The sequence below is a fragment of the Lissotriton helveticus genome, chromosome 8 (genome assembly GCF_964261635.1).
Source record: "Lissotriton helveticus chromosome 8, aLisHel1.1, whole genome shotgun sequence".
NCBI lineage: Eukaryota > Metazoa > Chordata > Amphibia > Caudata > Salamandridae > Lissotriton > Lissotriton helveticus.
The window spans coordinates 1,666,619,996-1,666,633,306 of NC_136069.1; the positions used below are offsets into that span (position 1 = coordinate 1,666,619,996).

General features: G+C 40.3%; 1 protein-coding gene across 5 annotated transcripts in view; it reads left to right on the forward strand.

Moving 5' to 3' along the window:
• LOC144773613 (transient receptor potential cation channel subfamily M member 2-like) overlaps positions 1–13,311 on the forward strand; it is a 1,994,366-nt gene that overhangs the window by 948,603 nt on the left and 1,032,452 nt on the right. For all 5 annotated transcript variants that reach the window (XR_013600026.1, XR_013600027.1, XM_078658754.1 and 2 more), the window contains one exon: positions 8,538–8,683. Coding sequence is in view for 3 of the 5 variants with exons in the window: in XM_078658754.1 (XP_078514880.1) it covers positions 8,538–8,683 (146 nt within the window). In the remaining 2 variants the exon portion in view is untranslated. The remainder of the gene's footprint in view (positions 1–8,537; positions 8,684–13,311) is intronic.

Consider the following 13,311-nt stretch of genomic DNA (forward strand, 5'->3'; position numbering starts at 1 on the left):
CCTGTCCCTCAGTCCTCTACAACACTTGCACTATTACCAGGCTCAGACCTCCTAAATATAACACCACAGGGTTCTCCACATACACAGCCTGATATAGAGGAGGGGCATGACAATAGTCCACCACCACTAGATCCATGGAATGATTATAATATTGGTCAACCTATGGATAATGACCCTGATTTACACCCTGTAAAACCATCACCTCCTAATTACAACACAGCATACCAGGAGTTAATCTAAAGGGCAGCATCATATCATGGAGTTACACTACACAAGGAATCCTAAGAAGAGGATTTTTAATTTGAAACATTAGGTTCTACACATACAACAACTCAAAGTTTACCCATGCTAAAAGGCATGATGAGACACGCTGATGATATTTTTAAAGACCCTGTACGTGCCCATATATTAACACCTAGGGTCGATAACAAAATACAAGCCTCTACCATCTTACCCAATTTTTATTAATGGTCAGCTGCCTTTAGTTCCCTAGTGGTATCCAATGCTCGAAAGAGAGCACATTCTCAAACTACAGCAGATGCACCTCCTCCAGGCAAAGAGTCTAAATTAATTGATGCATCAGGTTAAAGAATACCTGCACAATCCGCCAACCATTGGCGGATTGCCAACACACAAGGACTATTAGTGAGATATGATAGAGCCCACTGGGACGAAATGGAGGAGCTACTCCAACACCTCCCAGAGAAGTATAAAAAGAGAGGATAGGAACTAGTGCATGAGGGAAAATTAATTTCCAATTCCATTAGCTGTCCACTAGACGCTGTTGACACTGCAGCAAGGGGAATTAACACCAGCATTCTACTAGAAGACATGCATGGCTCAGAATCTCTTTGTTTAAACCAGAGGTTCAACAGTCTATTTTAAATGTTCTATTTGACAAAGAACACCTTTTTGGGCCTCAAGTGGATGTGTCACTTAAGAAAATGGAAAAAAGATACAGAAGTGGCAAAATCAATGGGAGCACTTCAGTCACCATCCAATAGAGGTTCTTTTTGCCGCCCATTCTATAGTGAGGATCCAAAATCCCTCAGATTCAAATGTATCCTCATACAAATCAAACATTCAACCTCTTCAATAAGGGGTTTCTATAAGGGAGATTACATAGGGAACAATTTCAAAGGGAGAGGAAAAGGCACACCAACACATACCTCTCCATCTCCCAATAAACAGTGACTTACCTATAATTGCCCCGACCCCCTTACACCTGTTGGGAGAGGACTACAACACTTGCTTCCTATTTGGCAAGCATTAACAGCATACAAATGGATATTAGACATTATCCAGCATGGTTATTGCCTAGAACTCACCAGCAATCCTCCCAATATTCCACCTCTCAATCACAAGCTTTCATCACAACACCAACAGCTCTTCAAACAAGAAGTACAAGGTCTTCTAACAAAAGGAGCGATAGAACCAGTTCCATTACAACACCAAGGATTAGGAGTCTACTCACATTACTTCCTAATCCCCAAAAATGATGGGTCTCTGCGGCCAATCTTAGATCTCAGGCCCTTAAACCTATACATATTGTCAGAACGCTTTCACATGGTTCTCCTTCAACAAATGCTTCCACTTCTACAACAAGCTGACTTGATGTAGACACTAGACTAAATAACACATAATTTCATATTCCTATCCACTAAGGACTTCACAAATATCTCCGATTTGTGATAGCAGGAAATCCCTATCAATTCAAAGTACTTCCATTCAGAGTGACTACTGCACCCAGAATATTCACAAAATGTCTAGCAGTAGTAGCAGCTCATCTAAGGAGACAACAAATTCATGTCCTCCCATATCTGGATGATTGGCTCATCAAAGCCAACACACAGATAAAGTGTTTACAACACACTCCAGCTACCATACACCTTCTCCATCAATTGGGATTTACAGTCAATGCGCAAAAGTCCCATCTTCTACCCTCACAACAGCAAACATATCCGGAAGCAATGCTAAACACTCACACAGCTATAGCTTCTCCTGATGCAGTCAGAATTCAAAACTTTCAAACTTTATTACTACAAGTTCAAACTAATCAGTACCTAACAGTGAAGACTTTCATGCAGCTGTTAGGAATGATGGCATCACGCAAGATTACACATGCATCCTCTACAGGAATGTTTAACACGTCAGTGGAATCAATCACAGGGTCAATCAACAGATCTAGTGTTGATAGACAGCCGCACTCATCACTCTCCGCAGTGGTCGAACACACAAAAGGGCGGCCTTCATCATCCCCATTCTACAAGTCATACTAACAGTAGATGCATTTCTCACAGGTTGGGGGTGCCCATCTGCAACATCTAACAATTCAAGATTTATGGGACATCAAACACAGAAGTCTCTAAATCAATTAAGTGGAGCTTCTAGCAGTTCAACTAGCACTAAAAGCTCTCCAGCCTCACCTAGTAGTAAAAGTTGTCTTAGTCCGGACTTACAATATGACAAAAATGTACTATTTACAAAAACAGGTGGGGGACACACTCTCTACAGTTTTCACGCCTCTCTCAAATCATTTGGCATTGGGCAATACTTCACAAAATTCATCTTCTAGCAGAAGACCTTCCAGGAATGCACAACCAGTTTGCTGACCTCCACAGCAGGTTGTGGCAAAAAGTACACCAATGGGAACTTTATTCCCAGGTTCTACTTCCGTACTTCCAAAAATGGGGATTTCCACAAATCTATTTGCCACAGCTGAGAACTCAAAATGCCCAAACTTTGCTTCCAGATTCCCATACCATCTATCCAAAGGCAATGCCCTGTGGATGAACTGGTCAGGGATATTTTTTTTCTTTTTTTTAAATCTTGTGCGCATTAGCATGCAATATAGAGATATTTGCTTACGCTTTTCCGCATCTCCCTCTACTTCCATTGCTGGTTCGGAAACTCAGACGGACATCACTCACACTGATTTTAGTTGCGCCCACATGGGCTCGCCAACCATGGTTCACCACACTCCTATAACTGTCAGTAGTGCCACACCAAAAACTGCACCTCACTCCCAACCTTCTCATACGGAGCTATGGGGAAATCAGACACCCAAACCCCAAGGAGCTCAACCTAGCGAACTGGCTCCTGAAGTCATAGGGTTTGGATTTTTAAACCTACCACCAGATTGTATGGCATTCCTGAAAGAATCAAGAAAACCTACCACTAGAGCATGTTATGCAGCAAAGTGGAAAAGGTATGTCATCTATTGTAAAAATAACACAATTGATCTTGATGCATCTATACAAAACATTATTTGTTATCTTTTGCATCCACAGCGAGTTGAGTTGGCTTAGCTTACACATCTATTCGATTACATCTTGCAGCGGTAGCTGCATATCTGCAAAACAGACATTTGTCCCTTTTCAAAGTTCCAGTAATTAAAGCTTTTATGGAAGGCCTTAAAAGATTAATATCACTCAGGTACCATCTGCACCTATCTGGAACCTTAACATTATTCTCAGAAGGCTTATCGGTTCACACTTTGAAACATTACACAATTGTCCATTACAATTTCTCTCTTGGAAGGTTGCCTTTCTAATTGCTATTACTTCACTGAGACGTGTTGGTGAGTTACAAGCATTAACCTTAGAAAAACCCTTCTTTCAATTTCATAAAGATAGAGTGGTTCTTCATACAAACCCTAAATTCCTTCCAAAAGTAGTTTCTGCTTTTCATATTAACCAATCAGTTGAGTTACATGTGTTCTTTCCTCAACCTGATTCGGTAGCAGAAAGGGCTCCACATACTCTTGATGTAAAAATACATTTTTTATACTATATTGATGAGATAACAGATTTTCCCAAAACAACTTTTTGTTGCATTAGCTCCACCTCATAAGGGAAATCGTATCTCTAAATCTGGTATTTCTAGGTGGATCGCTCATCGTATTCAAACTTGCTATGCTAAAGCTAGAAGAACTTTATACCTCCTAGAGCACACACTACTCGCAAAATAGGAGCATCTATGGCCTTTTTAGGTAACATTCTCTTAGCTGACATATGTAATGCAGCTACATGGTCTACACCTCACACATTTACCAAACATTATTGTGTGGATGTATGAGCACGTCAACAAGCTAATGTAGGAAAGGCAGTACTAAAAACACGTTTTTAAACAATGGCAACACCCATTGGCTAGCCACCGCTTTGGGAGAGTACCGCTATACAATTATGCAAAGCGTGTGTATCTACAGCACACATGCCTCAATTGGATTATGTTACTTATCCTGTAAGCATCTGTTCTTGGCATGTAAAGCTGTAGATTCACATGTGCCCTCCCTCCTCCCCCGACGCCTGTGGTTGTTGCAGTTCTTATTATTTACATTACATATGCATGGACATCTCTGAACTACACACACTTACTCCATCTCATCCTCTTGCGGGGAAAGAATCTAACAACGGAGTCGATGACCACGTGCAGTATCAGCGAAAGGAGGGGTCACCTTACATTGTGAATGGAAAAGACTTCTTTGAAGAAAAACAACTTGCAAAGATCCAGACCCAACACTAGGTGGCCGGAGTATTCAAAGCATGTGAATCTACAGCTCTACATGCCAAGAACAGATGCTTATAGGGTAAGTAACATAATCCTTATCAAGTGCACCAGTTACCCAAAGGTATCCTAGCAATTAGCTCAGCAGCCAAGAAGCAGATTACAGTGAAAGACCCAGATGGAACTAATTCATGAAAAGCCAAGTGTTCAGTGCCTTCCTAAATGACTGCAAGTCAGGGGAGGCCCGACTATGGAAAGGAAGCTCATTCCATTCCCTGGTGGTGCAGGTAACGAAGCTTCTACCACCCCAATTAGCTCTTTTGAATTTAGGCACTATCACCATCTTCGCTCCTAAGGAGCGAAGAGTTCTGGTGGGGGTACACCAACTGAAACAATGCGTAAGATGGTCTGGTCCTATGTCATGCAAGCTTTGAAGGTAGTACAAAGTGATTAAATATGACCAGTTGCCTTCATGGCAGCCAGTGGAGCTTTCTAAATTTTGGAACACAAGTCAGCAGCATAGCTGCCACATTTTGCAATAGTTGAAGTTTGTTCATATGTTGCTGTTGAATATTCAGGTATAAGCTGTTACAATAATCAAGTTCAGATAAAATAAGGGAGGTAATCACTATTTGTGGCTTTCCTGAGGTAACAGGTGTAATATTTATCTTATCATCCTAAGCATATGGAAAGTTACGGAAGTTACTCTGTTCACCTGATCTCCAAAGGGGAGCCTATTGCCAATGACTGCTCCGGGGTCCCCACACGTGGGTGGGACTATTCAGTACTTATGACTGTAATGGAAATACCCCTGTGAGAGAAAAGGAGTTACAGGTAAGAAACAATTCTTTCAAGTTTTTCCTGCCCCAAAAAACAGTCAGGAGGGCTCCTTGCAACCTAGATCTCGTATTCAGGATGCCAGGCATGGCTTTGCACCACAGACTTGCATTGCTGAGCTGCACTAGTATGGTGATCTCGGTCAAAGTTGTAACAACCTGGACATTTTGGAACAGAAGAGATCATTGTAGGTGTTCTTGTGAATCAGATTCTGAAATTTGTATCCGGATAGGCAGATTGATCTGATGATATGCAGTGAATGAATAGATTGTCTACGTGTGACAAAATCCAGCAAATGTTGTCTCCTTTTTATTCTGTCAGTGATGTAATATTTATTAGAGGAGCTTAGAAAGTTTTTCCTCCTGTCAGGTGGCCCTTTCCCTTTGTTGCGTATACTTGCAAGCTTCTGTTTCCACTTTTCTATGTATGTTTTAACTTTCAACAAAAGAGAGCTTTCTTAGTGTCTTTCAGACCTAGAAAGGTGAATGCTAGTCAATCTCTGTTTCAACATGAGCCTTTAGTTGTCTTGAATAACAATAGTGTCCTCAGTAACTCTCCTCCCCTTCTTTACAGTAGTCACTCAGACTCTTCATACTAATTAGGCCATCTTAGGACCGTTCTTCTTCCTGAACCTAATCTCCCCAGCGGAGCAGTTGCTTGATAACTTAGACGTAAAAAGAGCCCTAATATATTACTTTGATCAGAGTAAAAAGAACCCTAACATATTCACTTGATCAGAGTAAAAAGAACTCTAATATATTAACTTGATCAGAGTAAAAAGAACCCTAACGTATTAACTTGATCAGAGTAAACAAAAAAACTAATATATTAACTTGATCAGAGTAAAAAGAACCCTAACATATTAACTTGATCGGAGTAAAAAGAACCCTAACATATTACCTTGATCAGAGTAAAAAGAACCCTAACATATTCACTTGATCAGAGTAAAAAGAACTCTAATATATTAACTTGATCAGAGTAAAAAGAACCCTAACGTATTAACTTGATCAGAGTAAACAAAAAAACTAATATATTAACTTGATCAGAGTAAAAAGAACCCTAACATATTAACTTGATCGGAGTAAAAAGAACCCTAACATATTACCTTGATCAGAGTAAAAAGAACCCTAACATATTAACTTGATCAGAGTAAAAAGAACCCTAACATATTACCTTGATAAGAGTAAAAAGAACCCTAACATATTAACTTGATCAGAGTAAAAAGAACCCTAACATACTAACTTGATCAGAGTGAAAAGAACCCTAATATATTACCTTGATAAGAGTGAAAAGAACCCTAATATATTAACTTGATCAGAGTGAAAAGAGCCCTAACATATTAACTTGATCAGAGTGAAAACAATCCTAACATATTAACTTGATCAGAGTAAAAAGAACCGAAACATATTAACTTGATCAGAGTAAAAACGTATCAACTTGATCAGAGTAAAAAGAACCCTAACATATTAATTTGATCAAAGTAAAAAGAACCCTAATATATTACCTTGATAAGAGTAAAAAGAACCCTAATACATTAACTTGACCAGAAAAAAAGAGCCCTAACATATTAACTTGATAAGAGTAAAATAAAAACTAATATATTAACTTGATAAGAGTAAACAGAGCCCTAATGTATTGCCTTGATCAGAGTAAAAGGAGCCCTAACATATTAACTTGATCAGAGTAAAAAGAACCCTAACATATTAACTTGATCAGAGTAAAAAGAACCCTAACATATTACCCTAACATATTAACTTTATCAGAGTAAAAAGAACCCTAACATATTAACTTGATCAGAGTAAAAAGAACCCTAATATATTAACTTGATCAGAGTAAAAAGAACCCTAATATATTAACTTGATCATAGTAAAAAGAGCCCTAACATATTACCTTGATAAGAGTAAAAAGAACCCTAATATATTAACTTGATCGGAGTAAAAAGAACCCTAACATATTAACTTGATAAGAGTAAAAAGAGCCCTAACATATTAACTTGATCAGAGTAAAAAGAACCCTAACATATTAACTTGATAGGAGTAAAAACAACCCTAATATATTAACTTGATCGGAGTAAAAAGAGCCATAACATATTAACTTGATAAGAGTAAAAAGAACCCTAATATATTAACTTGATCAGAGTAAAAAGAACCCAAATATATTACCTTGATAAGAGTAAAAAGAACCCTAAAATATTACCTTGATCAGAGTAAAAAGAGCCCTAACATATTAACTTGATCAGAGTAAAAAGAAACCTAATATATTAACTTGATAAGAGTAGAGACATACACATGTCAAAACAGTAATTTGTAAAAGAGGGAAGAATCTGCACTGGTTTGTTGCAGGTTGGATAGTTTTTTTGAACATTTTGTGTAATCAAATGATTATTGAACTTTTCCTTAGTCCATAGACTCCGTCCTCCGGTTAATCTATGAAAAACTCACAACCTTCAACATGTGTGCTATGATCGCTTGGTGGGCAGCATTTTGCATTGAATTTGATCCCTAGACAAGCACAGTGTTGTTTCACGCCTTTCACCACAACCTATGTGCATAATTCAATCTGCTTTATTTTCAATGTCGTCCCCTGGCTTTTCCCCTTTTTTATTGATAGATGAGCATGCAATTACATTCTCATGTTTATGAATATCAAATAAGATACCAAGATAGAGAAGGAAAGGTTTTTTACTTGACATATTGCTTCTCCTTCAAGGATGTCTTCTTTAGATTCATAAACAAGCCATCCTCATCCCAGTAAAAGTGAAATGGAACTAGAAACCGGACAGTTTGGTCTTGCTCTGTTTTTCTGGGGTAACTGGACTACCCTCACTAACTAAACATTGCCTTCCTTGTTACTGTGCCTTGTGGAGGATATGTGCCAAACATGTTGTATATATAACTAGGGCCTAGTTACATCATTTCAGAATTTGTTTCACTTCGTGAGGAGCGTTTAAAGTAGTAAAATATGTTACAGTTTATTTCAAACTAACTTTATGTTTTTAAAACAAGACAGCTTGCTTCCTTCTTGCACATATTTTTGTGTAATTATTAAAAAATTGAAAATAGTATCCTCTGCAGCTGTGGTTAGGGATATTGTACACAGGTGAAGGTATTATCTAATTAATGAATTAAAAAATATAGCCCAGTGGGAGAACTAAGATTACCATTGATTTCTGATTGTGTTCTTTGTGATTTTAGGGGTGCTTTCAGAGTGCTGTGTCAAGAATGAAAACTATGCAGAGGAGCTCCTTACACGAGTGTCTGTTGCTTGGGGAGGAAGCAGCTGCCTGCAGCTGGCTGTGGATGCTAATGCTAAAGACTTTATGTCCCATGGGGGAGTCCAGGTCGGTTCTTTCAATATTCTTTTTGTTGTATTCAGTTAGTTCTTAGTTGTAAAGTGAGATTACAGTGTTATGCATTTAAACTCATTCTTCTCAATTCTGCAGGGGTATAATTGTGTTAATTGTGGCATTTTTTATCTTAAAAGGATAGTGATTGCAACAGGTAGCACGTTAACAAAGAATGTGTTTCTAATCTCCTGTCGCCATCTATAAGGCACAAAACTCAACTTCTAATACATTGAACAAAATTGGAACACAATTGGGTGGATTTTCACAGGAAACCCTGTTCACTCACACTCCTCTTTTTTGAACAAAGGGTCTGACACATAGGCAGTGACTAAAAGAACAAGTTACTTACCATCTGTAGGGCTCTTTCTGGTGGATACACTATTTAAAGAAGGCACTTTAGTTACGTGATGGAAAATCCCAGGAATGACAGAAAGGTGACCATCGTCCAAAGATGATCTGCAAATGTGTGGCTAGCCTGCTTTGAAGAGCCAATCGTTGAGGTGTGGGTCTACATGTATACCCAAGCAGTGAAGAGGGGCCATGACCATTGCAATTAGCGCTCCAGGGGAAGGAGGTGAAGTTGAAGGACAGAATGGCAAATCGGAAATACTCTAACCCCACCACAAACCCCACCACAAACCTAAGGTAGCCTCTGGGGGACTGCAGGGGGAAAGGATCCAAAATCATTTCGAGCCTTTATATTTCTTGGCTACCAGGACATCCTCTGCAATGTCCAGTACCTTCTTGATTGCTACTTTGGCCAGAAACAACTTGACTTCATTGGAAGATAGCATGATCTGCAGAAACTTGAGTAGACATAGGAGGGATATAAGGGTTTGATTAAATAAATGGCATAACCTTTTATATAAAATTGTCAGCACCCAACAATCTGTAATGATCGTTTCCTAGGTAGGCAATCTCACAACCTGCTGGCTGTATGCGGTCCTGTAAGACGGAATCAGAAGGGCTTGGAAGTCATTGGCACTGGTAAGGAGGAAGTGGAAGAATAATGTCCTTGGCTTCAGCCACCACTACGCCGACTAGGGATGTGAAAAATCTGCCTGGCTACTAAACTGGCTGCAAGGTCTGCTGCTATTGATGGGCCATACCTAGCAGAGAGCCGCTAAACGTTATGCACTTGTGGTAAATAAATAAATAATACCTCTATTTTTGACTAGATATAACAATAACAGATAGCTCAATAAATAAGAGTCAAGATTCGAGGTAGCTGGAGTTTGCAGGTTTTAATACAGGATAAAGGACAGGAACAGGACAACCTGCACGGGGATAGGATGGCAGCTAGCTCGCTCTTAATAACAGTGCACAAGCATATATATACTTAAACAAAATACATGGTATTCAATACAATAGGCGTAGCAGTGGGCAGGGCCTGTAGCAGTCGCGAAAGATAAGGCAGAAAGTAGGTGTAACAAGAGGCGTGAACAGGGCGTATACATGGACATGTGATGTAGATGTAACGGAATATGTCATAAATGGGGCGGAAACATGGAGGGGGCTACCTAAGGAGCCGGGACCTCTAACCTAGTGGTACGCGCAAATTGACAATGACGTGTTACTAGGGAGAAGCTGGGGGCTATGACTTCTGCGCTAGAAGGAGAGACTGAAGTCTGGAGAGTCGGAGCGACATGTACCTAAACACTATCTAGTATCTGATGTTTAAAGAACATGTTGATAGAATCCAAAAGTTATCAGGGTAAAGGCTAACAGACTCTAAGACTGGTGCATGCATTATTCTACATGTAGTGCGTGTTGAGGAATATTAAATGACCATTAATACAGTATTTCTCTTACATGGAGACGTAAAGGCTAGACCATGACGGAAACTATTGATGCGATTCAGTAGCTTAGGAATGCAGGGAAGGAGGGCTGGACTGATAACTAGAGTCATAACATACTCTTGGCAGACTGGCAGGCAGAGCCAGGCCGAGCCGGGCACTGTGAGGCAGGAAGTAAGTGAAGGGTCAGGGATACAGGTGGGGGCTGTATCGCTCCTCAGCGAGGGTTCAGGAGACAGGAGCTGAATCTGAGTCCGGGCCCTTTTGAGGCCTAGAAACAGGGACTTTACAATGAAATAACGTGCACACTGTGAAACGTGGCAACATAACTTTACATAGGCTTAATACTCGTAGCTTTCACGAGAACTGGAAACTGGCATACTAGAGTTGGACACAACTGTAATTGCGTCTTTAATCAATCATAAGGGAATACATATGCATATTAATCATGCACATATAACATAAGATGGGGAACACGTAGGGACACAGAACATGGCAAAATTTACTTTTCCACATTCCCTCCTTGTCACTACGTTTTCCATCAGGAAACATCAATATTCATGATACCATCTATCATTTCATACAGTATCATTTGCTCGTCTCGAATTGTCTTGGAACGGGACTTAGGACGGGCCTTGGGACTAGGAATACAAGAGGTAGCACAAATGCCACAAATCGCAGGGCCACATTGTATACAGAGGCAGCAACTGAATATGATCGCTACTGCAATACCTAGAAATGACAATATTTTCCATCCCCAGGCAGAAACTATACTCCAAAACCAACCGGACCATGTCCAGGTGCCTGGATTCTGGTGTAACTGATGGGCAATTTTATGTAGTCTGGTTATAGCTGAATAAACAGACGGCGCGTTATTAGGAATGAAAATGCAGCAACTAGATCCGATGACTCTACATGCTCCTCCTCTATCGGCCAGTATGACGTCAAGAACGAGACGATTTTGGAGCACGACAAATCTCATAGCAGATTGCTCTTCGGTTAAGTTACCTAGAGCAGAAGTAGTCTCATTCACTACTGCTTCAAGGGTTCTGGTCAATCTACGTATTAACTTACTATTCTGGATAGGTCCTATAAAGAAAAAGAATCCTTTATTGAAATCTGTATACTGTTCTAGAGCAGTTTCAGTTTGATCGACAATCGGGGACTCGATCTCCCTTCTATGTCTAATGTGTACTAGATGTGTGTTTCTGTGATAATCGGATGGGGCTAGAAAAACTGGTGGCAGTAGGAAGGCAATGTAACATGTTCCATCCCAATCGAGGGGTAGACGAACATATGCGGTCTGACCACAAACAAAATATGAATGACGTGAGGCTTTGAAAATAGATTTCCCACTGTCACTATACTTGACAATAGTAGTACAATCACTATGTCCCACATGTGCGGAACCATTATTTCTGACACATAATTCGCCTTTGACTGGTAGTACTGAAATAGCAGGTAAGTCTGGAGTAGGATCAGACTGCACATTTAGGACCATAAAATTCGAAGAATAATTACCTAAATTATAAACTTCATTTTCTAGATCTAACCCTGTTCTGTGGGGAAGACCTTGCTTGTCTGGAAAACATGTACTATTCAGAAAAGACATATCTGTTGAGGATGACGTTAACATGGACCAGGCTCCACACGAACCATTATGTGAAAACGGATAAGGAAACAGTGGCAGAACTCCCTTCGGTGTCTGGAAAGGGGGGAGTCGACCACACACCCAACAATTAGTAGCATTGCTGGTCTGGTGTGAATAATGTAACATACGGATAAATGTATTGTTGCGCATAGCAAGACGATAGGATAGTTCATGAGGAGGCAGATCACTAAACGTGTGCTCTACTGTAGCATTAGAAAACTTATTTACATGAGAAATTGGAAAACATAAATAAAATGCATAACTTGTGCAGGTAATAATTAAACTCAAAAACAATATAAAACTTAGAAAAACGATACATCGGATAGAGCTTTGACTAACTCTCTCACTATGGGGGTCTATCTCATACATGTCAGATACCTGTCTAACCGTTTCACCCGCGGGGGACTTAGACAATTAAACTGGCTGACTTATTTTACTAGACCGTAGCTTCTGTTTATACTCCTGCTGTGGAGTTTTCTCTAACAGGGAATCCTTTGAATCAAAGTCATTAGCGGGACAGTCCTTGATAATAGGGCAATGTTTGAACTCGGAAGTGTCTATAGAAGTGTCAATAAACGTTTTAGTTCTTAGTCCGTGAAATTTCTTGACGTGAGACAGATGCACCCAGCCTTTTCTGCCTTCCAACTTCACGGCCGTGCGGGTGGTCAGAAGGACTAACTTCGGCTCCTTCCAGCGAGGCTCCAGCGGACTTGAACGATCAAAATTCCGGATTAAAACCAGGGTGCCGGGAAGGACCTCGTGTGGCTTGACTTCAGTATTGTCGGGAAATGCAGCGGCAACCTGTGAACGACAAGAGTGTAGGGCAGACATCAAGGAAGCTAGGTAATCTGTCAGCATATTACTGGAAACATCTGTAATACTTCGGGGTCCAAGTGTACCCCACATGTTCGGGGGGCGGCCGAATACGACCTCATAAGGGGACAGACCTGATCTGGAATGTGCGACCATGCGCATATAGAATAGGGCGACTGGCAGAGCTACTAATCAGTCTACACCTTTCTCTTTACAGACTTTGGCAATACGGATTTTCAGGGTCTGGTTATGTCTCTCTACGAGACCGGCTGCTTCTGGATGGCGTACACAATGGAACTTCCACTGGTACCCTAACAACAGGGAAACGTGCTTCATGAGTTCAGAGGAGAATGGCTGGCCGT